This window comes from Lepus europaeus, chromosome 6 (genome assembly GCF_033115175.1).
Source record: "Lepus europaeus isolate LE1 chromosome 6, mLepTim1.pri, whole genome shotgun sequence".
NCBI lineage: Eukaryota > Metazoa > Chordata > Mammalia > Lagomorpha > Leporidae > Lepus > Lepus europaeus.
In genome coordinates, this window is record NC_084832.1 from 469,533 (window position 1) to 493,689 (window position 24,157).

A 24,157-nucleotide genomic window follows, 5' to 3' on the forward strand; every position below is an offset into this window, starting at 1 on the left:
GTGTTGCCCTGAATTAGTTACACCCTTCTGCCTGCTCTTTGAAAGTGTGCATGGTTGTTAGTAAAGATGGACATGTTCACCGAACGAAGCCTGTCCCTGGTGCTTCTTGTTGAAGAACACCATTGCCCCACTCTCCCCGATGGTGCGGCCTCACAGGCCAAGTCCACAGTGTGGCATGTGTGATGTGTGGCACATGGCATGAGCGATATGTGGTGGCTTGTGTAATGCATGTGGATGGCATGTGTGGTATAACAGTACGTGTGATGTGAGTGGATGACATATGAGGTGTGTGATGTGTGCACATGGCATATTGTGTGTGTGGTATATGGAGTGCGTGACATGTATAGTGTGGTTGTGTATGTGATGTGTGAGGGTGGCATGTGTGGTGTAGTAGTGCATTTGATGTGTGGCATGTGGTATGTGTGATGTGTGAGGGTGGCATGTGTGTTGTGTGTGGTATGTGTGATGTATGTGGTGCATGTGGTATGTGTGATGTGTGTGGATGACATGTGAGGTGTGTGATGTGTGCAGGTGGCATGTGATATGTGTGGCATGTGGACTGTGTGATGTGTGTAGTGTGGTGGTGCATGTGATGTATGTAGTGTGTGACATGTGTGGCATGTGGAGTGTGTGATGTGTGTAGTGTGGTGGTGTGTGTGATCTGTGCAGCATGTGATGTGTGTGGCATGTGGACTGTGTGATGTGTGTAGTGTGGTGGTGCATGTGATGTATGTAGTGTGTGATGTGTGTGGCATGTGTGATGTATGCAGGTGGCATGTGTAGTGTTGTAGTATAGTGCATGTGATGTGTGCAGTATGTGTGATGTGTGTGGCACGTGTGTTGTGTGGCACATGGACTGTGTGGTGGTCCATGTAATGTGTGGCCTGTGGCAGTGTGATGTGTGTGGTGTGTGATGTGTATGGATGGCATGTGATGTGTGCAGGTGGCAGGTGGTATTGTGGCAGGTGGAGTGTGTCATGTGTGGAGTGTGGTGGTGTGTGCCATGTGTGTGGCATGCGTGGGGTGTGTGTGATGTGTGCCGCTGGCTCATGGTGGGCAGTGTGCAGGACTCGGGGAGCTGAGATAGGAGACGGAGGTTGGGAACACGGTGGTGAGGCCAGCAGTGGTCTGAGCTGCGTCCAGCCGAGGGCGGAGCGGGTTTGCTCGAGATGGTAAAGCCCAGGAAAGGGCCGTCGGTACTCACAATGTGCCGTGCAGCAAAGACGCCGTCGACCACGGCGCAGCAGAAGGCGGCCACCACGCCGAAGCTGATGAACACGATCGCAGCCACCAGCTGGAAGAGAAACGGCCTGTGTCCAGGAACAGCGACAGCTCCAAAGGCAGCCGCCCGCAGCCCGAACTGGGGCAGAGCCCTCGCTTCTGCAGCCGGGATGGCCCCTCCGTGGTCATGGCACGAGATTCGGGGAGCCCTCTGCCCATGGTGCATCCAGTCCCCCAGCCCCGCACAACTCCTGGGCAGTGCCCGGGCCGCGTGCCCACAGCTGACACGCACGTGCCTGTCTCCCACCTGCGCTCACGGAGCCTCCTTGCTAGAGGATGGACAAGCCCTGTGCACAGTGTGCAGCCTGCTGCTCCTGACGGTCTTGGGGCCAGCAGCGGTCCCCTGTGCCACCATGGAAATTTACATGGCTCTCGGCTTCGTGCGACTACAAAGACGAGGCAGACACACTGGGGCTCACATTCCAGCATGTCTGAGAGCAGACTCAGTGAGCACACGAGAACGCCATGCTCCCACACAGGACACACCCAGGTTCTCCAACCCCACGATCCTGAGAGGAGGCTACAGAGTCCCCGGAGAAGCCCGATGAGCTGCGTGAACGGCAGGTGACGGTCCCCACTTCTGCAGGGCTGACAAGCTGGACGACCTCAGGCCTCGCCGTCCAATCTCCTCTGCACGCCCCCTCCTCCCTCCCTCCCAGCCCCGTCCCAGCCGTGCCCTGGGGCCCCTGCCCTGGGGTCCCTGCCTGCCTGCCACCTTCCCTGCAGAAGGAGCTCGTGGGAGCCCCGGGCCCCACAGCTGCGCCTGCGGCAGGTCTGGCCACGGGCCCCACAGCTGCGCCTGCGGCAGGTCTGGCCCCAGGCCCCACAGCTGCGCCTGCGGCAGGTCTGGCCCCAGGCTGATCGCGCCAGTGTAAGCACTGGAATCGCAGTGGGCTTCCAGTTGCACACTCTCTGACTGCAAGAGGGGCGGGGCCTCTCTTCATACGATTAAGGTTGTTCATAACTTCTTGAATTCCTGTTAGTGCATCTTCCCATGTTTTCTATCGAACTTTTAGGTCCTTGTTCCTCAAGTTTCAGAGCACACATACAGGTTACATGTGTGCATGCGCATATTAATACATATACACGGCCGGCGCATATTAATACATATACACGGTGATCTAAAACACTCGGACAGTAGCAGGCCCCTGCATCACACTTGACAACCTGCATCACACCTGGCAAAGCATAGAAACCCCCTAGCATGATCGCTCAAGCTTAAAAACAGGTAGGCTACACCTGGGTTAAGGATAAAATTCTAATTTTTCTATGTCCCACATATGATATAGGCCAATACCTGGATAAACGTCCAAAATATAACTGGTATTGAAAGATCATAATTGATATTAGTTTTGCATAGGTTTTAGGTCAGGTTGACCCCAGTAACCATGGATTCCCCCCGATCCTAGCAACCATGTATTCCCCTCCTGATATTGTGGGTTTTTTCCTTTATGAATCCTGTTGCTTTGAGCTTCGGGGTCGAGAGTTCTTTAGGGCATGAGCCCACTGTCCCCCGCCGGCAAAAAAGGACCATCCAATTTGATTGTGTGTGGCGCTCCTGTGTTTGCACTCGCTCGGGTACAACACTCGGCCACCAGGGGGCAGCACTGATTCTGCCCAGGAAGGAAGAACAGATTTAGGGCAGCCCTGGGCAGGCATAGCATCTCCTGCACAGAATCTGTGGCACCTCCTGTGTGACCCACGTGGCACCTCCTGTGTGACCCATGTGGCATCTCCTGTGGCACCAGACAGGGCATCTCCTGTGGCAGAATCTGGGCATCTCCATTCACGTGGCAGCTCCTGCGGGATCTCATGACATCCATGTGGTGTCATCTTTGGGATTCACGTGACATCTCCCACAACCGAGAGGAAGCAGAGCTGCAGCCACTGGGCCGACACCGCCCTGGCCAGGGCTGGGCAAGCACGGCTGGGTCTCAGTGCACAGAAGAGACCTGCACTTTCCTCCCTGGGGGCACTGCCCGCCCGCCGTCAGGACGGGGACACAGGAATTGCTCCCACCAGGAATGGCCCGCCTTTGTGTGCCTCAGGATAACTGAGAGCACACACGCAGAGGCAGGGCACAGACATCCGAGGGGGGAGGCCAGGGAGCAGGGGAGCAGCAGGCGGCACCTGCTCAGGGCCTCACTCCCCACCCCCCCCCCCCACTGCTCCCTCCCATTCAGCACCAGCCGGATCAGAGCAGGCGGGCCTCCCCGGCGGCCCCAGAGTGAAGAGAGACTCGGCCAGGAACAGCGCATGTGGGCGTCTACGCAACACTTTCGCTCGCGGTTTCCATGTAACCCTCACAAAGCTGACCTCAGGGTGGCTCTGCGTGCACAGCTGCAGCCCTGCACTGAGCAGGGTGGTGACGGGCGCCTGCCACACTGAGCCCCAGGCCCACCTGCCCAGTGAGCCCCTGGAAGGAGGGGAGGGAGCCCTGCAGCCCTCGGGGTCTCTCTGCGGGGCCAGCTCCTCCACCTCGGCCTTCCCCACACCCCCTGAGCCCCCAGAGCCACTGCCGGCGTCCACAGTGACATCTGGCCTCAGCATCCTGTGGGTCGCTGGAATCTTGCGGCTGCCCAAGCAAGCCTGGGTCTGCCTGCAGGAGCCACGCCCCGCCCACTGAGCCTGAGTCGCCCCAGAAGCACACGCAGGTGACTCCCGCTGCACCAGAGGTGGGGACAGAGCCTCTGCCAGGATCCGCTGGTTCCGACTCACCAACTCCTCCTTGAAGGACACGGCGGGCAAGTGGCGCTAACCAGCCACGGCCCGGACACGATCCCTGCACCGGGGTTTCACCCCAGCAGACGTCACCCAGTGCTTCACAGAAAGCGAGCATCTGCACAGAAACCTGTGTCATCACAGGGACCGGCCTCACGTCCACATGCTACAGCACAGCTTGATTTGGCTGGCACAGTGTTCCCACAGGGCTTGGAACACTGTTGCAGGGCTGCTGGGGTGGGGTCCGGGGCCTCCCGGGGTCTCCCTCCTCCTGCGGCTTCTCCTAGGCCTTGCTGACTCTGGTGGTAACACAGGACTCCCATGGTGAGACAGATGTGAGGTCAGGATGCACGCAGCCGGGACCGCCTTCCCAAACCCTACAGCCCCCCCACCCCCACCCCGGGCGAAGCTGCCCCTCGGCACTCGCTAGGAAGGCTCTGCACTGCGCACCATGGGCGGCTCTGTTGAGGCGTCCACTCCAGGGAAGGGCAGCTGTGTTGTTACGGAGGGGAAGTCACCTTCAGAGCTGTTCTCCGAGCTTCCACCCACCAGGGGAAAGTAAACACGGGGAAACAAACAGCAAGTACAAGGTCACGGTGATAAGATGGAAAAACACAGAGCGTGGCAGGAACGTGGCAGGAGGCTCCACGGGGTGGGCACCCAGGGCAGAGACTCAGGGAGGTCAGCACAGCAGGTGCGGGTGAGCCGGGCCTGAGCCAGGCACATTTGCTGAGGAGCAGGGACCAGGTATCTGAGGGGCAAGGACAAGGGCATGGGATGAGACGGACAGCAGGGCCCCGGTCAGGCAAGAGGGCAGGAGTGGGGAGGGTAGAGCGGAACGAAGAGAAGCCCCTGGCTGGAAACGGCAGGAATCCGGCTGGACGGGACCCAGAGCTCGCAGCAGGAGAGGAGCAGTCCACGGCAAGGGCAGGGTGACAGGTGGAGGGGAAGGCGAGTGGGTGAAAGCAGCTGGGGCCGCAGGGTTCCGGCCTGACCAGCACGAAGGACAAGGATGCTATGGGGAGGGGCGGAGGGCAGGCTGGAGCCAGGGCAGTGGAGTGCAGCTGGACATGGTCAGTGCACAAGTCTGGCCGGCCCCCCAAGGGCACACTCAGCACCGGGAAGGTCGAAAGCTGGGAGGAGAGGCCTCGGGCGGTGCCCAGCCAGGAAGCAGGGCCTCAGGTCCTGGCCACTGAGTCCCTCCCTCCGGCCCATCTTCCCCCACCACCATGTGTCGCCTCCCACACGTTCCCCTCCTCCCCAGTGCCCCCAACCCCCGTCCATGACCCAGTCTCAGCCCCAGGCGTGGTCCCCAACCTCCTGGGTGCTGGCCACACTCTTTGCTTCCAGGGCCTCACTGTGGTGCCCAGGCACCAACCACCCTCCCCACCCGGGGGCCCTGGCTGCCGCTCCGCCATCACAGACCCCTGCGTGTCCTCAAGCCCTTGCACCTGACACGCTCTCGTGCACCTGTCAGAGCCCCAGGCCGGCCAGGGCAGTGCTGCCGCGTCTGCACCTGCACGGTGAGCCTGGTGTGGAAGACACAGCCGGGGCCCTCGCCCCTCCCAGCACCACCTCTGCCTCTTCCCCTCCTCCTAGGTGTGCTGCTGCCCCCCGCTGGGCGCCCCACACCTCACCCCACAGGAAGGGGCCTCCCTCTGCCCGGCCCCCAGCCCCTTCCTTTTGGCTCCAGCTCCCTGGTCACCCCCCTCCTATCCCAGCTCCACCTAAGGCTGCCCCGTTGGGCCAGGGTCACCTGAAGCTGTGTGCAGAAGCCTGGTGGCCCTCAGTCCCCTGCTGGCCTGAGCAGGACACCAACTACTTGGACAGGGGCTGTGTGGGTGGCCAGGAGCTTCCAGGGTGGGCCTCCCCCCCGGGGCTCTGCCTTTGCAGCTGCTTCTCCCTCTATTAGCGGGACCAGCTCGGGGCAACAGCGAGAGCGGCAGAAATGGAGGTTGAGCAGCTCCCACGTGAGCACACGCCCGAGGGAACCCGAACCCAGCCCGAGAAGGAAGACGGAGCAGCACGGCCTGGGGGTGACACGGGCACGCGCCGTGGTCACGGTGCTGCCGTGCGGTATACAGGTGCAGGCCGGCAGCCGGCTCCCAACTCGTCCCACGCCACAGTGCTGCCTCCTGCTAACGCGGCCGCTGGGCGGTGGCAGTGACGGCTCAGGGGAGAGGGTCCCTGCTGCCCACGCAGGAGGCCTGCACCGACTTCCTGGCTCCTGACGTCAGTCCGGTCCAGGTGGGCACCTGGGGAGCGGCCCAGCAAATGGGATCTGTCTGTCTCTGTGTCGTTCTCGTCTGAGTGGGAAATGCCTGGCGCTGACGAGCCCCCTCCACCCCTCACAGCTCCTCCCCCGCCCCAGCCTCAGTGCCAGGCTCACTCCACGAGGATCAGCTTCCCACAGGAGCACAGCCCAACCCCTGCCCTCTGCTCCCTGCCCCTGCCCTCCGCCCTGGTGCCACCGCTGCTCCTCCCTCCCTGTGGTTTCCCCAGGACACCTTATTCCCATGATTTCTGCCACCAATCACCAAGAAACCCCGAGTCAGCTCAGACGAGCGGCACTGCAGATAGGAGCAGGCTTCGTCCCCTTCCACAGGTCAGGGCTGGCCACAGCCATGGTGGACGCGAGAAGATGCTCTGCCATCCATGCCACAAGCACCTGCGGACCAGTGACGGGAGCAGCCCCGAGACGCAGTAAGTCCCACAAAACACAGCCCTGCCCTCTGGGGCTGAGTCGGGGGCAGGCACGGTCAGGGCCACAGCCAGAGTCAGATTATACACTTCCACCACAGAGGGACACACAGAGACAGACCCCGCCCAGCAGTGACCAACATGGGGGACACACAGGGTCAGACCCCGCCCAGCAGTGACCAACATGGGGGACGCAAAGAGACAGACCCCGCCCAGCACTGGCCAACATGGGGGACACACAGGGTCAGACCCCGCCCAGCACTGGCCAACATGGGGGACACACAGTGACAGACCCCGCCCAGCAGTGACCAACATGGAGGACACACAGTGACAGACCCCGCCCAGCAGTGACCAACATGGAGGACACACAGGGTCAGACCCCGCCCAGCACTGGCCAACATGGGGGACACACAGGGTCAGACCCCGCCCAGCAGTGACCAACATGGGGGAATGCAAAGAGACAGACCCCGCCCAGCACTGGCCAACATGGGGGACACACAGGGTCAGACCCCGCCCAGCACTGGCCAACATGGGGGACACACAGCATCAGACCCCGCCCAACACTGGGCAACACTGAGGACACATAGGGTCAGACCCCGCCCAGCAGTGACCAACATGGAGGACACACAGGGTCAGACCCCGCCCAGCACTGGCCAACATGGAGGACACACAGGGTCAGACCCCGCCCAGCAGTGACCAACATGGAGGACACACAGGGTCAGACCCCGCCCAGCACTGGCCAACATGGAGGACACACAGGGTCAGACCCCGCCCAGCACTGGCCAACATGGAGGACACACAGGGTCAGACCCCGCCCAGCAGTGACCAACATGGAGGACACACAGGGTCAGACCCCGCCCAGCACTGGCCAACATGGAGGACACACAGGGTCAGACCCCGCCCAGCACTGACCAACATGGAGGACGCACAGCGACAGATCCCGCCCAGCAGTGACCAACATGGAGGACACACAGGGTCAGACCCCGCCCAACACTGGGCAACACGGAGGACACATAGGGTCAGACCCCGCCCAGCACTGGCCAACATGGGGGACACACAGGGTCAGACCCCGCCCAGCACTGGCCAACATGGAGGACACACAGGGTCAGACCCCGCCCAGCAGTGACCAACATGGAGGACACACAGGGTCAGACCCCGCCCAGCACTGGCCAACATGGAGGACACACAGGGTCAGACCCCGCCCAGCACTGACCAACATGGAGGACGCACAGCGACAGATCCCGCCCAGCAGTGACCAACATGGAGGACACACAGGGTCAGACCCCGCCCAGCACTGACCAACATGGAGGACGCACAGCGACAGACCCCGCCCAGCACTGGCCAACATGGAGGACACACAGGGTCAGACCCCGCCCAGCACTGGCCAACATGGAGGACACACAGCGACAGACCCCGCCCAGCACTGGCCAACATGGAGGACACACAGGGTCAGACCCCGCCCAGCACTGGCCAACATGGGGGATGCACAGCGACAGACCCCGCCCAGCAGTGACCAACATGGAGGATGCACAGCGACAGACCCCGCCCAGCACTGGGCCCTGCAGGTCCTCGGCACACAGCAGCAGCCATGTCAGCCTGGCCCAGGCCACACCGCTGCTCCGGGGCTGGCTCTGGGCCCAAACCTGAGTGTGAACAAGTCCAGCGTCCTCGGCCCCTCCATCTCCAGCCTCCACCCTCTGTGCAGGGCAGGAGGTAAAGGCCCTCAGGGACACCAGGGCCTGAGGGACTGAGACTCAGAGACGGGACAGGGACAGAGACCTCGATGGACAGACACGGAGGGAAGCAAGGCAGGCAGAGGTGGAGTGAGACAAACTGGGGACAGACAGGGCAGTGCCATCCGGAGACGGGGGGAGGGGACTGGGTGAGCACAAGCTCCACCGTGGGCACCACACAGCCCTCGCTCCTCCACACCACGCTGAGGGGAGGGGCTGAATCCCCCGACCTCACTGGGACCCCCTGGGAGCTGGCGTTGGTGCTGAGCAGTTCTGTGGCTCCACTTGGTGGAAAGGGCACTGCATGAGCATCCCGGCCCCCACCTCCGTGCCCCCTGCCACGGTGCAGACCCCACCAGCAGAAGGCAGCAGTGCAGGGCTCTCACGTGGGCAGGGACCCGAACAGCCACGTGTGCTCCTGAGGCATCAGCCTGGAACTGGCCGCTGAGCACGCCTCCCAGGTCCTGGGTGTGTGGCCTGGGGGCAGGAGACCACCAGCCCCGTCACAGGAAGAACACGTGGGTCAGGGCCACCCCTCAGAGGGGCCCCCAAGGAAGAGACTTCCAGATGCTGAACAACCCAGAGGTGGGACACCCTGACATCCACCGCATGATGGAGATGAACACGCGTGGTCCACACGCATGAAGGAAGTGAACACTGGTCACATGCACAACTGAGATGAACATATGTGGTCCACCCACATGGTGCAGGTGAGCACACATGGTCCACCTGCATGAGAGAAGTGAATGCGTGTCCACACACATGACTGAGATGAACATGGTGGAGGTGAGCACATGTGATCTACACGCATGAGGGAAGTGAACACATGTGGTCCACCCGCATGGCCGAGGTGAACATGCGTGGTCCACACACATGAGGGAGGTGAACATATGTGGTCCACATGCACAGCAGAGGTGAACGTGTGTGGTCCACACAGATGACTGAGATGAACATGCGTGGTCCATGCACACGGTGGAGGTGAGCACACATGGTCCACCCACATGGTGCAGGTGAGCACACATGGTCCACCCACATGGCAGAGGTGAACATGCATGGTCCATGCGTGTGAAGGAGGGTGAACACATATGGTCCACATGCACAGCAGAGGTGGACACGTGTGGTCTACACACATAACAGATGAACATGTGTGGCCCACCCACATGGTAGAGGTAAGCACACATGGTCCACCGGCATGGCAGAGGTGAACATGTGTAGTCCACACACATGAAGAAGGTGAACACACGTGGTCCACATGCATGAAAGAGTGAACACACGTGGTCCACGTGTGCAGCAGAGGTGGACATGTGTAGTCCACACACATGACGGAGGTGAACACGCGTGGTCCACATGCATGAGAGAGTGAACACACGTGGTCCACACTGCAGCAGAGGTGGACATGCGTGGTCCGCGTGCCCAGGGCAGGGATTGCTCAGTGCAGGAGGGGCACTCTGGCACCTGCTGCACCCTGAGGATTCGGCGCAGAAGGTGAAGAATCCCACTCCTCTCTCACTGAGCTCGAGACGGGCAGTGCCCGAGGGCTGCGGTGGTAGCTCCAGGGCAGAGCTCCTGAGGCGGTGACAGAACGTTCCAGAATTGACTGCAGTGAGTCCCTGGGAACACAACCGACCACTGAACTGCACGCTTTACGTGTGTGGTTGCCTCTCTTTAATCCCATGTAGTGGAGAAGGAAAGGCCTTCTGACAACCATGTCCCCCAGCGGTGAGCTGCCCAGGCCCCAGCACCACACCCAGCTCTGGCTCTGTGGGGTCTGTCAGGAAGCTGCTTAGGGAGCCTTCAGCCTGGACCACAAACCCCAGTGATGGCTCCAGGGCCAGGCAGCCCCTGACACCCGGGGTGGGGACCACCACACAGGCCCTGGACCAGAGATCCCACCGCAGTGGCCATGGCAGCCCACGTGGTGCCCACAGGGGCCTCGTCCACAACATCATTTCTGGGCTCCCACCCCAGTACATGTGAGAAGAGAAGCCTCAGGGCCTCCTTTGGAGCAAACCCTGCACCCCTGCGCCCCAGTCCCCCAGCCCACCCAGACCTCCAGCCCGAGGGTCCCTGCACCATGCAGCTTCCTTGCACCCCACTGACTACCCCAGGAAGCGAGAATGGCTCAGCCACGCCCCTCTGAACGAGGCCTGAAACTCAGTCCTGGGCGCAACTGGACCTCTTTTCACCAACAGGACAGGCTCAGGACTGACCTCACGGGTGGGCTGCTCACCCCGCACATGCCTGGAGGAGGTGCTGCGGCCTCCACCCCCTCTCCCTGCACCGCCCGCCTGGAGTACCTCCCCACACCTCCCCGCCTCAGCTGCAGGGACCCGCCTAGACTAGGTGCACAGCGCTTGCTGGTCACAGCCTGGGACCAAAGCCCTGGTCCCACAGGCTGCTGGGGTGGGGGAGCCCTCCTTCCTCCTCAAGAAACACCCTCGGAGGGGCTAACACGCTCCCTGCCCAGCCCCGGGGAGACACGACCCCTCCCCTCTCGCACATAGGAGACCCCGCCCCGCATGCAGGAAACCCCATTCCCCCACTCCGCACTAGGGAAACCACACCCCCCATTGCACCAGGGACACCATACACACACACACACACACACAGAGGAGTCACCCCAGCCCCCGGGAGACACGACCCCTCCCCTCTCGCACATAGGAGACCCCGCCCCGCATGCAGGAAACCCCATTCCCCCACTCCACACTAGGGAAACCACACCCCCCATTGCACCAGGGACACCATACACACACACACACACAGAGGAGTCACCCCAGCACCCGGGAGGCCACGCCCCTCCCCCCGGGAGACCGCGAGTTCCTCACCATTTGCCGTCTGTTCTCCACCAGGGTGATGCCAACAAGTCCCAGGAAAGACCCAAAGCCCAGCTGCGACAAAAGAAAACCAGGGGGCCAGAGCATTAGCTGACAGGGCTGGTGACAGTGACAGCACAAGGACAGGCCACAGTGAGCTCCCCCCTCAGGAAGCTTCCCCTCCCCCACAGGGCAGTGCCCCCTGGGGCGGTGGCGTGTCCTGCTGCCCGGAGGGGGCAGCAGCTGGGGCCTCTGAGCTTGGCTCCTGCTCTTGGTAGCAGACAGAGTGCTGTGCCCTTCCAGGACCCGCACACCTGGTGCCGCTCGTCCACACTGCCTTCCCCGGCCTGCCAAGCATCCCGGGATGGCCCACGGGAAAGATGTCAGGCAACAAGACCCACCCTGCTTGAGAGGAAGAGGTGCACAGGGCGGGTAAGCCCAGAACTGCCCTGGAGGGGAGGGTGGGCACGAGGAAGTGGTGCCCAGGGCCAGGGCCCAGGTGGGGTCCCTGGGCCGCAGCATTGGCCACCACGGCTCTGAGAGAGTCCCTGTGTGCCCCAGGAGAGCCTCACTCTCGGCTCCCCCAAAGAGACAAGGATGCTGAGACACTGGGGACACACTGGGGACACGTGGCTGTGCTGGTCCCAAAACCGAAGCCCGGAGGGCCCACGGCTGTGCCTGCGATCTGGGATGCCTGCCAGGATGTGTGCCTGTGGTGTCCACAGTGGTTCGAGAATTCCTATGGAAGGAGAGAATTCTTTAGGCACTAAGCTTTAAAACGCCACAGTTAAATAGATGAGAATTCAGGGCGGGCGCTGGACGCGGTGTTAGGATGCCACTTGGGACCCGCGCGTCCCCTGCCAGAGCACCTTGCTCAAGCCCTGGTTCCACTCCCTGCTGGTGCACAGTTGAGGCAGCAGAGACCCCCAAGTACTCGGGTCCTTGCCTCCCACGTGGGAGACCCTGCTGCAGCTCCTGGCTCTGCTTTGGCCTGGCCCAGCCCCGGCTGTTGTGGGCATTGGAGTGAACCAGTGGATGGAAGGTGGCTCTCTGTCTATCGTTCCAGTAAATAAATAGAGAATTTTAAATATGTCAAAATCCAACATAAATGTCTCAAAGTACATCTACATTTCACTGTTTCTTTGTTCTTAGACTTGGGGACGTTCTTTCGGGAATGTTGAGGCATTTCCACGTCGGACATGGTCCCCGTGAGGCCACCCTGCCCTCGGGTTTCAGCGCTGACACGGGTGTGACTTGAACCAGGTTTCCTAACGTGAACTTCACCCATCATCCCTTGCCGCTGTCTGAGCTAAAGCTAACTCCAGCCCGAGGTGGCTGCCAGCCCCTCCCCAGGACCTGCGTCTGGTTCCTTGCAAACCCCTTGGCAGCCGGGCACCTGCCCTTCACAGCTGCGTGTGCTCTGAGTGAGGTCTTAAGAGAAGGAATCTTCAATAAGTGAGCCCTGAGGACAAACAAGGAAACTCAAAGAGCTTGTGAATCATCCGCGGGTGACCACACAGACAAAATAATACAAAGACAAAACAAGCACTATTGATAAAACAGCCCTAATTACTAAACGTTTCGAAACTCCCGCACTGCTCCGTGTGAGTGTTATCAGGGTGGGTGACCCTCAGCACGCCAGGCTGCAGCTCAGGGGCGACTCCGCAGGGGCTCCCACGCGAGCCACAGCGGCCTGGGGAGCTCTTATCACGCAGTCCTGGTGACTGTGGCTGGGTGGCAGACACCTGGGCTGCCCCAGATTCCACCTCAGAGCCTGGGATCTCAGCTTCTTGGCGGGGGTCTATCAGAGCCACTTTCCAAGGTTGGTGAGAGGTCCTTGGTCACCCAGGGCCAAGATCGTGAAGTCAGAGGACTGGGATGTCCCCGCCTGTCCAGACACGGCCTGGCCCTCATCCCCGCCTCCACCTCCAATGCTCACAGTGTGAGCTCCTCCCCGACACCCTGGACCCTCTCTCCCTGACCACTGCACTCGTGGGCTCTGGGGCTGGGACGTGGGCATCAGGCAGTGTTATTCTGTGACCACAACACCATGCAGGTTTCCAAGCCCCCAGCCCCAACTCCGTGGAGCCGGCACAGAACTGTCACGCCATGGAAGCAACGCCCAGTCCAGCCTTCCCCCCGCCGTGGCCCCGTGGACTCACGATGATGCCGGGGTAGTAGCCCCCTACGGTCACGTTCTCTGTCCTGGTGGTGGCGGCAAGTCCAACGATCAGTATGAGGATGGACACCCCCAGCAGGGAGCCCACAAACCACAGAGCCGTCCTCTTCCTCTTTTCGAAGCCTTCTGTGGGGAGAGGGGACAAGGAGGGACTCAGTGGGACGAAGGCTTGGGAGTGCATCTCTCTCTCCTCAGGGTCACACCCCGCCCCACCCCCGTCCCTAGAGAAGCTTCTAGGCCCCCACAGCTTCCCCTGGCTTTCCCTGTGCCCGTGTCTCTGGGCAGGTGCCCAGGAGCCGCTCGGCTGCCCCACGCGGCTCTCCCCACACCCAAAGGGGCTCTGTGGACCTCACATGCTCCAGCTCCCCAGCTGTAGGCAGACTGCAGGCGGCCCCTCGTAGGGGCTCAGAGCAGTCAGGAACCAGGTACCACCCGATCAGAACGGGAGCCCAAATCATGGGCCCATGGACCTCCCCAAGGGAGGGTCTGACCCAACCCCCAGCACCAGTGATTGGTCTGTCTGCTCATGACACCACTCAGCTACCATCCCGCTGGACCAGGGAGCTCCAGGGCGTGGGATGGAAAGCTCGCTTCTCACCAAACTGGACCTGACCTGAGCTGTCCTGGTCACTGCGGAACACAGCTCCGGAAGGCATCAGCCTGGGGTCAGAAGAGCCAAGAGGCGGCGCCTGGAGGGCCCAGGGCATCAGCAGTGGGACCGGTCCCCTCTGGGTCTGGTCCAGGGTGGTTGGGCCCTGGTGGCTGACACTTGCTTGTCATATTTAGGATGAAGAAGAAACCTCTTTGTCACGTGTGAGGTTCTGTGTGGTGCGGCCCCTGCCCACAGCCCCACGTGTTTCTCCTCACTCATTCCAGCCACCTGGTTCCCGCCAGCCTGACGCCCCTGCCTGTCTTCAGCGTCACATCCTGCTACGGGTGAATCCCAGTATCCGGCTCCTCTCCCCTCCCCGCGGCCTGCTCAGCCCTGACTCCAACACCACCAGGCCCCACTGCATTTGCTTGCCTGGCACACAGGCCTCGGGAGGGTGGGCAGGGATCCACCTCTCCCCATGGTGCCCCTGCGGCTGAGCACTGGGTCAGGTGTTGCACACGCATGTGATTTGGCGGGGAACCCTCTAAGCTAGTGCTGAGTGAGGTCCGTCTGCTTTGCCCCCAGCCCTCCTCCCGCCTACATCCTGAGTCCTCTGAGGACTTGTGTCACTGTGACCCACCCAGAGGCAGGCACACAGCCACACACAGAGCACTTGCTGTGGGCCAGGCCGGCCTGAGTGCACACACAGATCCTCTTGAAGTCAGCGAGTTAACTGCCCTGTCCACCAACCTGGGGGACCCAGGGCCCTGGGCCAGGCTGAGTAGGTCCGCACACGAGTTCCGCTCCCCACCCCGACACTCAGTGCCCTGCACCCCTGCCTCACTCCTTCCCAGGTGCCTCCCACCCCAGCCTCACTCCCCCAGGTGCCTCCCACCTGAGCCCCACTCCCCCCCCAGGTGCCCCACACCTCAGCCTCACCCCCCCAGCTGCCTCTCACCTGAGACCCACTCCCCCCCCCAGGTGCCCCACACCTCAGCCCCACTCCCCCCCAGGTGCCTCCCACCTGAGCCCCACCCCCCCAGGTGCCTCCCACCTGAGCCTCACCCCCCCCCAGGTGCCCCATACCCAGCCTCACTCCTCCCCAGGTCCCTCCCACCCCAGCCTCACTCCCCCCCAGGTCCCTCCCACCCCAGCCTCACTCCCCCCAGGTGCCCCACACCCCAGCCTCACTCCCCCAGGTGCCCCACGCCCCAGCCTCACCCCCCCCCTCCCACAGACATCTGGGCCCTGCACCCGGTGCTGTCCATGGTGGGCTCACACTGAGCTGTCACTGCCTGAGGTTGGGCAGGGTCTCGGCTGCCTTGCTCTCCAGCACCCATCTCAGCACCAAATGAGCAAATGGGGCTGAAAGAAACCAAGAGTGTTCTAGAGACCACACTGCCTGCCTGGACACCCCTGCGCCCACCTTGTTAACGAAGCCCTGAGACAGCCCAGCCTGGGTGCAGCTGTGGGACTGAGTGCGAGTGCTGGCCGAGGACACGGGGTGGGACCTACTGGCAATGCCTAAGGAAGCTCCTGGGGCCTTCCCGCTTCATCTTTCCTGCTGTCTAGGAGGCAAACAAAGACAGCCCAGCGGCCCCTTGGGACCATGGGGGTCTCGGGAGTGGAAGCCGACATCAACCACAGCAGAGGGGGCAGACGGCCCGGAGCTGCTGTCGCCAAGCCTTCACTAGCAAACAAAACCTGTGAGCCGCGAGTGTGGGCGTCCGGGATTTGTAGTCAAATCGAATTCTGACTTGCAGACAGGAGGCCTTCCCTTGGCCAGCATCTCCCCACTGGTCTCCGGGAGCACGGGCAGCGTCTTAGCTCCTTTACCACAGCCATTCACCCCCGGGCCACCTGCCTGGCCTCAGGGGCACAGCGACCACACAGCCAAGGCAGAGCCCGTGGCCCTGGGAGAGGACAGATAGGGAACTCCGCCCTGAAGCCACCAGCCGGCTTACTTTGGTTGGGTTTTGGAAATTTAAGTCCTCTTGATCCCTGTATGACTCCAAACATAGCAAGGACAAATTAAGAACATGGCAGCTTCTTCCTCCTTCAACATCCATGTGGCACATGCACACGCTTGTGTGTGCACGTCTGTGCGCACATGCACATGTGTGTGAACGTGTGTGGACCTGCATGTCTGAGTTGCATTGTGTGCAGGGATTGTGGCTCCTGGGTCCTCGAAGTGGGACAAGATTGGCTCCCGCGAATGCAGGCAGTGCTGCTCATGGTGCATCGCCAGGCCCTGCAGGCCCCAGGCCAGTCTCTTCTGTGGGGCTTTGGGGTTCAGTCTTGGTCGTCCCACTCCAGAGCTCCCCAGTGTGTGCCCTCTTCTTCCCTCTGAGAGGCTGCGTCACTTCCAGTGATCACAGGACCTTTGCACGTGCAGTCTCCCTGCCAGGTGTTCTTGCCTTCGCCCATCCACTCTTCTAGCCACTACTCATGGTGGCTCCTGCTTGCCCCGAGCTCCTCAGTCAGCTGCTCACTCACTCGTTTGTCCATTCACCAGTGTGCTCAGCAGGCACCTGCTGAACGCGTACTACACGCCAGGCGGCTTCAGGTGCCAGACACACAGCCGTGAGCACAGGGCCATCGCGGCCATGCAGGGGAAGAGAGATGTGCACTGGGCAAGTGGAGGCCTGGGCATGGCGTGGCCATGGGCGTAGGCACTGCGAGTCAGCCACGGCCCACCGAGGCCTTGCCAGCCCCGCGCCCAAACTCCACCCCTCGCCTTCGCCTTCCCTCCTCGGTCTCCCAATCCTGCCTCCTTCTCCACAGCTCTCATCCTATTCGTGAACAAAAACCAGCTCCAGTCAGGGCTGGGACACATGAAGGCGGCAACGACATCTTCACAAGGAGAAGGAAGACTGCGGATTTTCTATTTTAAGTTACAATGTTTAATCTGCTCATAAAAAGCTATTTTTTGTAAATAAAGGGTCATTTATAAAGAAGAGAAAATAAAACTCACAGTGACCCCTCCACCAGAACTAGCACCTGGGCATGTACTCTGTGAGTTCATGGTGTTTTTTCAGCACGCTCATGTATTTTTTTAAGCATCTGTTTGCCTCAAACTGAGAACCAAAATGTCTTATAATCTGCCTTTATTTTTTCACTCAACTCTTGCCATTTGTATAAAACCCAAACCAAGGGTGTGCATGCTGGGAATAATGGCCGCATCCCAGCCCCAGCCAGCGGCAGGACAGAGGCCGGGTGAGCCAGAGAAGAACCAAGCTAGCCAGGTTGGTTGCTTTTAGAGAGGCGGATAAGGAGAGGAACAGCAGACACAGAAGTTAAAACTAGGTCTCTTTTAAAAGGTTTATTTGTTTGACAGGCAGAGTTACAGAAATATAGAGGGAGAGAGAGGGGGAGGGAGGGAGGGAAAGAGAAAGAGAGGGAGAGAGAGGTCCTCCACCCGCTGGTCCAATGCTCAAAAGGCTGCAACGGCCCCCGCTGGGCCAGGCCGAGCCAGGAGCCTTAACCAGCTCAGCTGCCTCGCTGCTTTCCCAGGCGCATTAGCAGGGAGCTGGGTCGGAAGGGAGCAGCTGGGACAGGAACCAGTGCTCCCAGGGGACGCTGGCCTCTAGGACTGGGCTTAACCCTTCAGCCACAATGCCAGCCCCTCAAAGGATGACTTCTCGACATTTTAGAAATCAGTGAAAACTGTGGTACACGTGGAAATTGACAAAACAATCCTGAGTGGTGAGGAACCATCATGGGCACCAGCCGTCTGACCACGCTGCCCAGAGTGGCCACAGCCGAGCCTCGCGCACTGCAACACCGCACCTTCGTCCAGTTCCACCTGTGAAGGGCCACATGCCTGCTGCTTTTCACACAGCGGGTCCCGCCTCACAGGGGCTCCCTCCCCCTCACCATGGCCTCCCCCTCAGAGACATGGCCTCCTCCCCACCTCACCATGGCCTCCCCCTCAGAGACCCGGCCTCCCCTCAGAGACACGGCTTCTCCCTCAGAGACCCGGCCTCCCCCTCCCCTCAGAGACCCGGCCTCCCCCTCAGAGACCCGGCCTCCCCTCAGAGACCCGGCCTCCCCTCAGAGACCCGGCCTCCCCCTCAGAGACCCGGCCTCCCCTCAGAGACCCGGCCTCCCCCTCAGAGACCCGGCCTCCCCCAGAGACCCGGCCTCCCCCTCAGAGACCCGGCCTCCCCCTCAGAGACGCAGCCTCCCCTCAGAGACACGGCTTCTCCCTCAGAGACCCGGCCTCCCCCTCCCCTCAGAGACCCGGCCTCCCCCTCAGAGACCCGGCCTCCCCTCAGAGACCCGGCCTCCCCCCTAGAGACCCAGCCTCCCCCTCCCCCTCAGAGACCCGGCCTCCCCCTCAGAGACCCGGCCTCCCCTCAGAGACCCGGCCTCCCCCTCAGAGACCCGGCCTCCCCTCAGAGACCCGGCCTCCCCCTCAGAGACATGGCCTCCCCTCAGAGACACGGCTTCTCCCTCAGAGACACGGCTTCTCCCTCAGAGACCCGGCCTCCCCCTCAGAGACATGGCCTCCCCCTCAGAGACGTGGCCTCCTCCCCAGAGACGCAGCCTCCCCCTCAGAGACCCAGCCTCCCCCTCAGAGACCCGTTTCCCTCTCAGAGACCCGGCCTCCCCCCTAGAGACACGGCCTCCCCCTCCCCTCAGAGACCCAGCCTCCCCTCCCCTCAGAGACCCGGCCTCCCCCTCAGAGACCCGTTTCCCTCTCAGAGACCCGGCCTCCCCCCTAGAGACACGGCCTCCCCCTCCCCTCAGAGACCCAGCCTCCCCTCCCCCTCAGAGACCCGGCCTCCCCCTCAGAGACCCGGCCTCCCCCTCAGAGACCCGGCCTCCCCCCTAGAGACGTGGCCTCTCCCTCCCCTCAGAGACCCAGCCTCCCCTCCCCCTCAGAGACCCGGCCTCCCCCTCAGAGACCCGGCCTCCCCCTCAGAGACCCGGCCTCCCCCCTAGAGACGTGGCCTCTCCCTCCCCTCAGAGACCCAGCCTCCCCCTCCCCCTCAGAGACCCAGCCTCCCCTCAGAGACCCAGCCTCCCCCTCAGAGACCCAGCCTCCCCCTCCCCCTCAGAGACCCGGCCTCCCCCTCCCCCTCAGAGACCCGGACTCCCCTCCCCCTCAGAGACCCGGCCTCCCCCTCCCCCTCAGAGACCCGGCCTCCCCTCCCCTCAGAGACCCGGCCTCCCCTCAGAGACCCGGCCTCCCCTCAGAGACCCGGCCTCCCCCTCCCCCTCAGAGACCCGGCCTCCCCTCAGAGACCCGGCCTCCCCCTCCCCCTCAGAGACCCGGCCTCCCCCTCTCCCTCAGAGACCCAGCCTCCCCCTCAGAGACCCGGCCTCCCCTCAGAGACCCGGCCCCCCCCAAGAGACGGCCTCGCCCTCAGCAAGGGTCTGGACAAGTTGGCCTCGGGTTCCAGTTCCCGCCTTTAAATGCCTCTGACGAGCCGCGTTTGGTTAGGGTTTCTGACCGAGTCCTGCCGGTGGAGCCCTGGCGGAGACGTCCCAGAAGCCGTCCTGCTCCCCACGCTCTGCGCTGCCCCACATCACGGGCAGATGCTCCTGAGAGGCACCGCTGCCTCTCTGGCCATTTCTGGTTCTGGACGCCGCAGACCCTGTGGGGCCCTTGGCGTGACGGAGGCCTGGCCGATGTTGGTCAGCCCTGCGGCGCACCAGCGACGTGAGCCACGCCGCTGTGTGCCCCGGAGCTGGTTTCGCGTCAGCGGTCTGTCTCATCACGTTCTGCTGCCCAGTGACTCGAGACAGTGTCAGCACTTGCGCAGGGGCCCAGGCTGCACGTGAGGTCCAGGCGACGGCGCACACGGACACTAGGAAGGACCCGATCTGCTGACGCAGGGCTAGCGTTCCCTCAGGTGTGACGGGGTGGCGGCAGGAAGACACACAGGCAGCTGTCAATAAACCGTGCTTCCGGCTCGGATTGTGGAGAGAGGGGGTCCCACATACGAGAGAACCAGAACTCCCCGCGTCTTTCCACAGCGCTCCTGTCCCCATGAACGGGATGTTACTGCCGCTGAACCACGAAAGTGGGGGGCCAGCTGGAGCCGGGGGGCAGAGGCAGCCCTGGAGCCCAGGAGACTGGAGCTGGGGGCAGTCACCCACTGCACGCAGGGTGCCCCAGTCACCCGCTGCACACAGGGTACCCCAGTCACCTGCTGCACGCAGGGTACCCCAGTCACCCGCTGCACGCAGGGTGCCCCAGTCACCCGCTGCACGTAGGGTACCCCAGTCACCCGCTGCACGCAGGGTGCCCCAGTCACCCGCTGCACGCAGGGTGCCCCAGTCACCCGCTGCACGCAGGGTGCCCCAGTCACCCGCTGCACGCAGGGTACCCCAGTCACCCGCTGCACGCAGGGTGCCCCAGTCACCCGCTGCACGCAGGGTACCCCAGTCACCCGCTGCACGCAGGGTACCCCAGTCACCCGCTGCACGCAGGGTGCCCCAGTCACCCGCTGCACGTAGGGTAGCCCAGTCACCCGCTGCACGCAGGGTACCCCAGTCACCCGCTGCACGTAGGGTACCCCAGTCACCCGCTGCACGCAGGGTGCCCCAGTCACCCGCTGCACGTAGGGTACCCCAGTCACCCGCTACACGCAGGGTGCCCCAGTCACCCGCTGCACGTAGGGTACCCCAGTCACGGCTGTGGGCGGGCTCCCTCAGACCCAGACCAGCGCTTGTCCGCCTGGAGCTGGGCGAGAAGCCCTAGGCGTGACGGTGGCTGTGCCCACAGCGAGGTCTGAGTTCTCCCAGACCTGTGTGCTCCAGGTACGTCCTGGTTGGAACGTCTCAGGCTGCCCTCCCGCCTCTGCCTGGCCCCCCACCCCTGAGCCCAGCAGTCCCCAGCCTCAGCTGGAGGGACCGGCCCCAGGAGCTTGAGGGCACACGTGGCCCTAACTGAAGGGCGCAGGTCAGGCGGCCTCTGCCCAGCAGACCCTTTCTGCCCACGTGGAGCCTGGAAGGCGATGGGGTGGCACAGCAGGAATGGAAGGGGCCTGTGATCCTGTGGGGCCGTCGGGCGTACCCAAGGCAGAGGGTGTGCCTGCAGCCGGCAGTGTGGGACAAGCCAGCGAGGCCAGGGCCCCGCGGCTGGCGGCTGACCAGCGCTGGGTGTTTGCCAGTGCAGGCCGCCCCCTCCTGCGGTCTCAGGCTAAAGCTCGGTGAGAGAGCAGCCACTTTTAGCCATCAGGTCGTCCAAACAGAACAACAATAGCAACCAGTCGACCACGCCTTATCAGTACCTCTGCAGGCATCCGGTTCCTGGGGAATCAAAACACCACGCTGGCAGAATGGCAGATACAGAATGGCTCCTCTGGGAAAATCCAGATTCCTTCATTATTATTTAAGACATTAATTAGCCTGGTTCTTAAAGAGATATTTCCCAAAAATACTCCAACAACAGTCACCGGCAAGCCGGCCCCCAGTTTTCTGGGTTTTTTTGGGACCAAGCAGCCCCCAGACCACCGCTCACCGAGAGGATGCTCTCCTGCAGGCTCCCAGCCTCATCCCTGCGGGACGGGGACCGCACACCCCACCTGCCTCCAGCCCTGCACGTCCCAGCAGCGAGCCGCATAGGGGAACCCCGGGCCCCTTCCCTGTACCCAGGCCGCCTGGGGCCGAGGGTCAGGCTTGGCCGCTGGGTGCTGAGGCCAGGCCCTCCCGGGAAGCGCTGCAGCCCCCTCGCCACTCTCAAGCAGGGAGACAAAGTTTTCCCAGAGAATTGTGGAGGCCGAAATGCAGTGGGACAGAGCGGGGAGCAGTCCAGTGTGGGCTGCCCCACATCCAGCGCCGTGGTCTGTTCTTGGTGATAAAAGAGAGTGCAGACAGGGCAGGAAGAGACAGACCCTGAGTCAGAGGGCGACAGGAGACGCGCGGGTGTGAGGGTGCGGGAGTGAGGATGGCCCTGCGCCGCTGCAAGTGTCCTAGAGGAATGGCCCCGAGGAGGAGGGGGACCTGGCCCTGAGCCCAGAGCCCTCCCACACGCCCCACTGGGAGGTGCTGGGATGCTCCCAGTACCACCAGCTCACCTGTGGTCTCCAGCAGGGCCAACTGCCCAGGCACAGGCGGCGCTGGTGGCTGCATCACGGGAGGCAACGGGGCCGGCGCCCTCGGCTGGGGCCGCTGCTCCCTGCTTGGCTGGCGGCAGCTGCTCCTGTGGCTGCTGGACCAGCCCTCCTGTGTGACACCAGGAGTCCCAAGCTCCGCCCCCTCCACTCCTTGAGTGCCTCTCTCCTACCTCGGCTCCCTTCCCCTGCCCCCACCCTCCCCTCCTCCCTGCTCCCATCCTGCCCCCAACCCCAGGCCAAGAAGTGAGGACGTTTGGGGTCACGTGCTGCAAGGAGGCAGAGTCGCCCTGAGGGACACAGGGAGGCCGCTAGGGGCTGGGAGCCAGCTGCAGGCAGGGGCACCTGGGACTCAGGCTGAAGGGATGCAAGTCCCCAGGCCAGGACCCCAAGTGACCACCATCCGGTATTCTCCACACTGGGTTGGTTATGGGTTTGTCTTCCCGCCAGCAGGCAGCAGGGTCACCTCCACTTGCCGTCAGGGGATGGGCAGGACTGAAACCCAGCCTTCCCTGCATGAAGGAATGAACGGGCCAGGCCGGGCCCACTGCCACTCCCCCTGCCCCTACCCACTCATGTTCATAACAGCTTCAAAGCTGTCCTGAATAAAACCTGCTGTGGGCAGCAGGGAAGGGGCTGGGCCAGAGCAGTGACCAGACAGGAGCGCCTCCTGTGCTGGCACGGAAATCAGCCTTCTGAAGGCTGTCGACTGAATGTAAAACCTCAAGAGCCAAGGATTTCAGCAGCCACTTCTCAAAGAAAACACTTTCTTCCCCCTTGGGTGTGATGAGGGGAAGTCACTGGATATGATAAGGGGACATTGTCACAGGTTATGAGGGGACATCTCAGGATATAAGAGGACACCACAAGATATGAGAAGACACTGTCACCGGATATGACAAGGGACGTCACTGGATATGATAAGGGGACATTGTCACAGGTTATGAGGGGACATCTCAGGATATGACAAGAGGACACCACAAGATATGAGAAGACACTGTCACCGGATATGACAAGGGACGTCACTGGATGTGACTTGTTCCAGGGACCGAATCCCCAGGGCCAGGCAGTATCTGGCGTGGGTGACAGTGTAAGCCTCACACAGCATGTGCTGCTGTGGATCCTGCCTGCTGTGGCCACGTGGAAGGCAGTATCTGGGGAGCTGCAGAGCCAGTGACTCGTCTTCAGGACGAGGCCAAAGCACACCCTTAGCTCTGCTCTTCAGAACCAAGAGCAGCGGATCCAGGCCCCGGCTGCCATCCGTGTAGTCTAAGGGTTTGTGTTTGGTTTTTCTGTGGGCAGAAGCCCTTGAGCTCACAGCACATCCACAGCCTAACTCGTGTGTGTTGCAGACCTAGTGTAAGAGCTAACCTGAGGCCGGCGCCGCGGCTCAATAGGCTAATCATCCGCCTGTGGCGCTGGCACACCGGGTTCTAGTCCCAGTTGGGGCGCTGGATTCTATCCCGGTCGCTCCTCTTCCTGTCCAGCTCTCTGCTGTGGCCCGGGAGTGCAGTGGAGGATGGCCCAGGTCCTTGGGCCCTGCACCCGCATGGGAGACCAGGAGAAGCACCTGGCTCCTGGCTTCGGATCAGCACGGTGTGCTGGCCGCAGCCCGCCAGCCGCGGTGGCCACTGGGGGATGAACCAATGGAAAAGGAAGACCTTTCTCTCTGTCTCTCTCTCTCACTGTCCACTCTGCCTGTCAAAAATAAAAATAAAAATAAAATAAATTTTAAAAAAGAGCTAACCTGAGAAACTCCTAGGAAATCACCACCCTGGGTTTGGGGCCAGGGTCTTCATTGTCACACCAAGAGCAAGAGCGACAAAAGAAAACAGGTGCCCCAGCCATGAGACCCTCTGTGTGTCACAAGTCAGCTTCACAAATGTGAGGGCAGCCACGGCGTGGAGGAAGTCCCTGGAGAACATGTGTGGGCAGGGACTCGCACTCAAACCCCGAGAACTATTACGAGTCCATTGGTAAAGGACAGTCCACTTAAAAACGGGCAGAGGGTCTCTTGGAACAGACACCTCTCCAGAGAGAGCTGCAGATGGCCATAAGCACACCAAAAAATG

General features: G+C 62.0%; 1 protein-coding gene across 1 annotated transcript in view; it reads right to left on the reverse strand.

The window, feature by feature from the left end:
- TMEM255B (transmembrane protein 255B) overlaps positions 1-22,137 on the reverse strand; it is a 34,917-nt gene extending 12,780 nt beyond the window's left edge. Inside the window, exons 1-4 of the mRNA XM_062195554.1 lie at positions 22,050-22,137; positions 13,411-13,553; positions 11,261-11,323; positions 1,205-1,294 (exon numbers count right to left, since the gene is read on the reverse strand). Coding sequence (XP_062051538.1) covers positions 1,205-1,294; positions 11,261-11,323; positions 13,411-13,553; positions 22,050-22,104 — 351 coding nt within the window. The 5' untranslated portion in view covers positions 22,105-22,137. The remainder of the gene's footprint in view (positions 1-1,204; positions 1,295-11,260; positions 11,324-13,410; positions 13,554-22,049) is intronic.
- Positions 22,138-24,157: the final 2,020 nt, after the last annotated feature.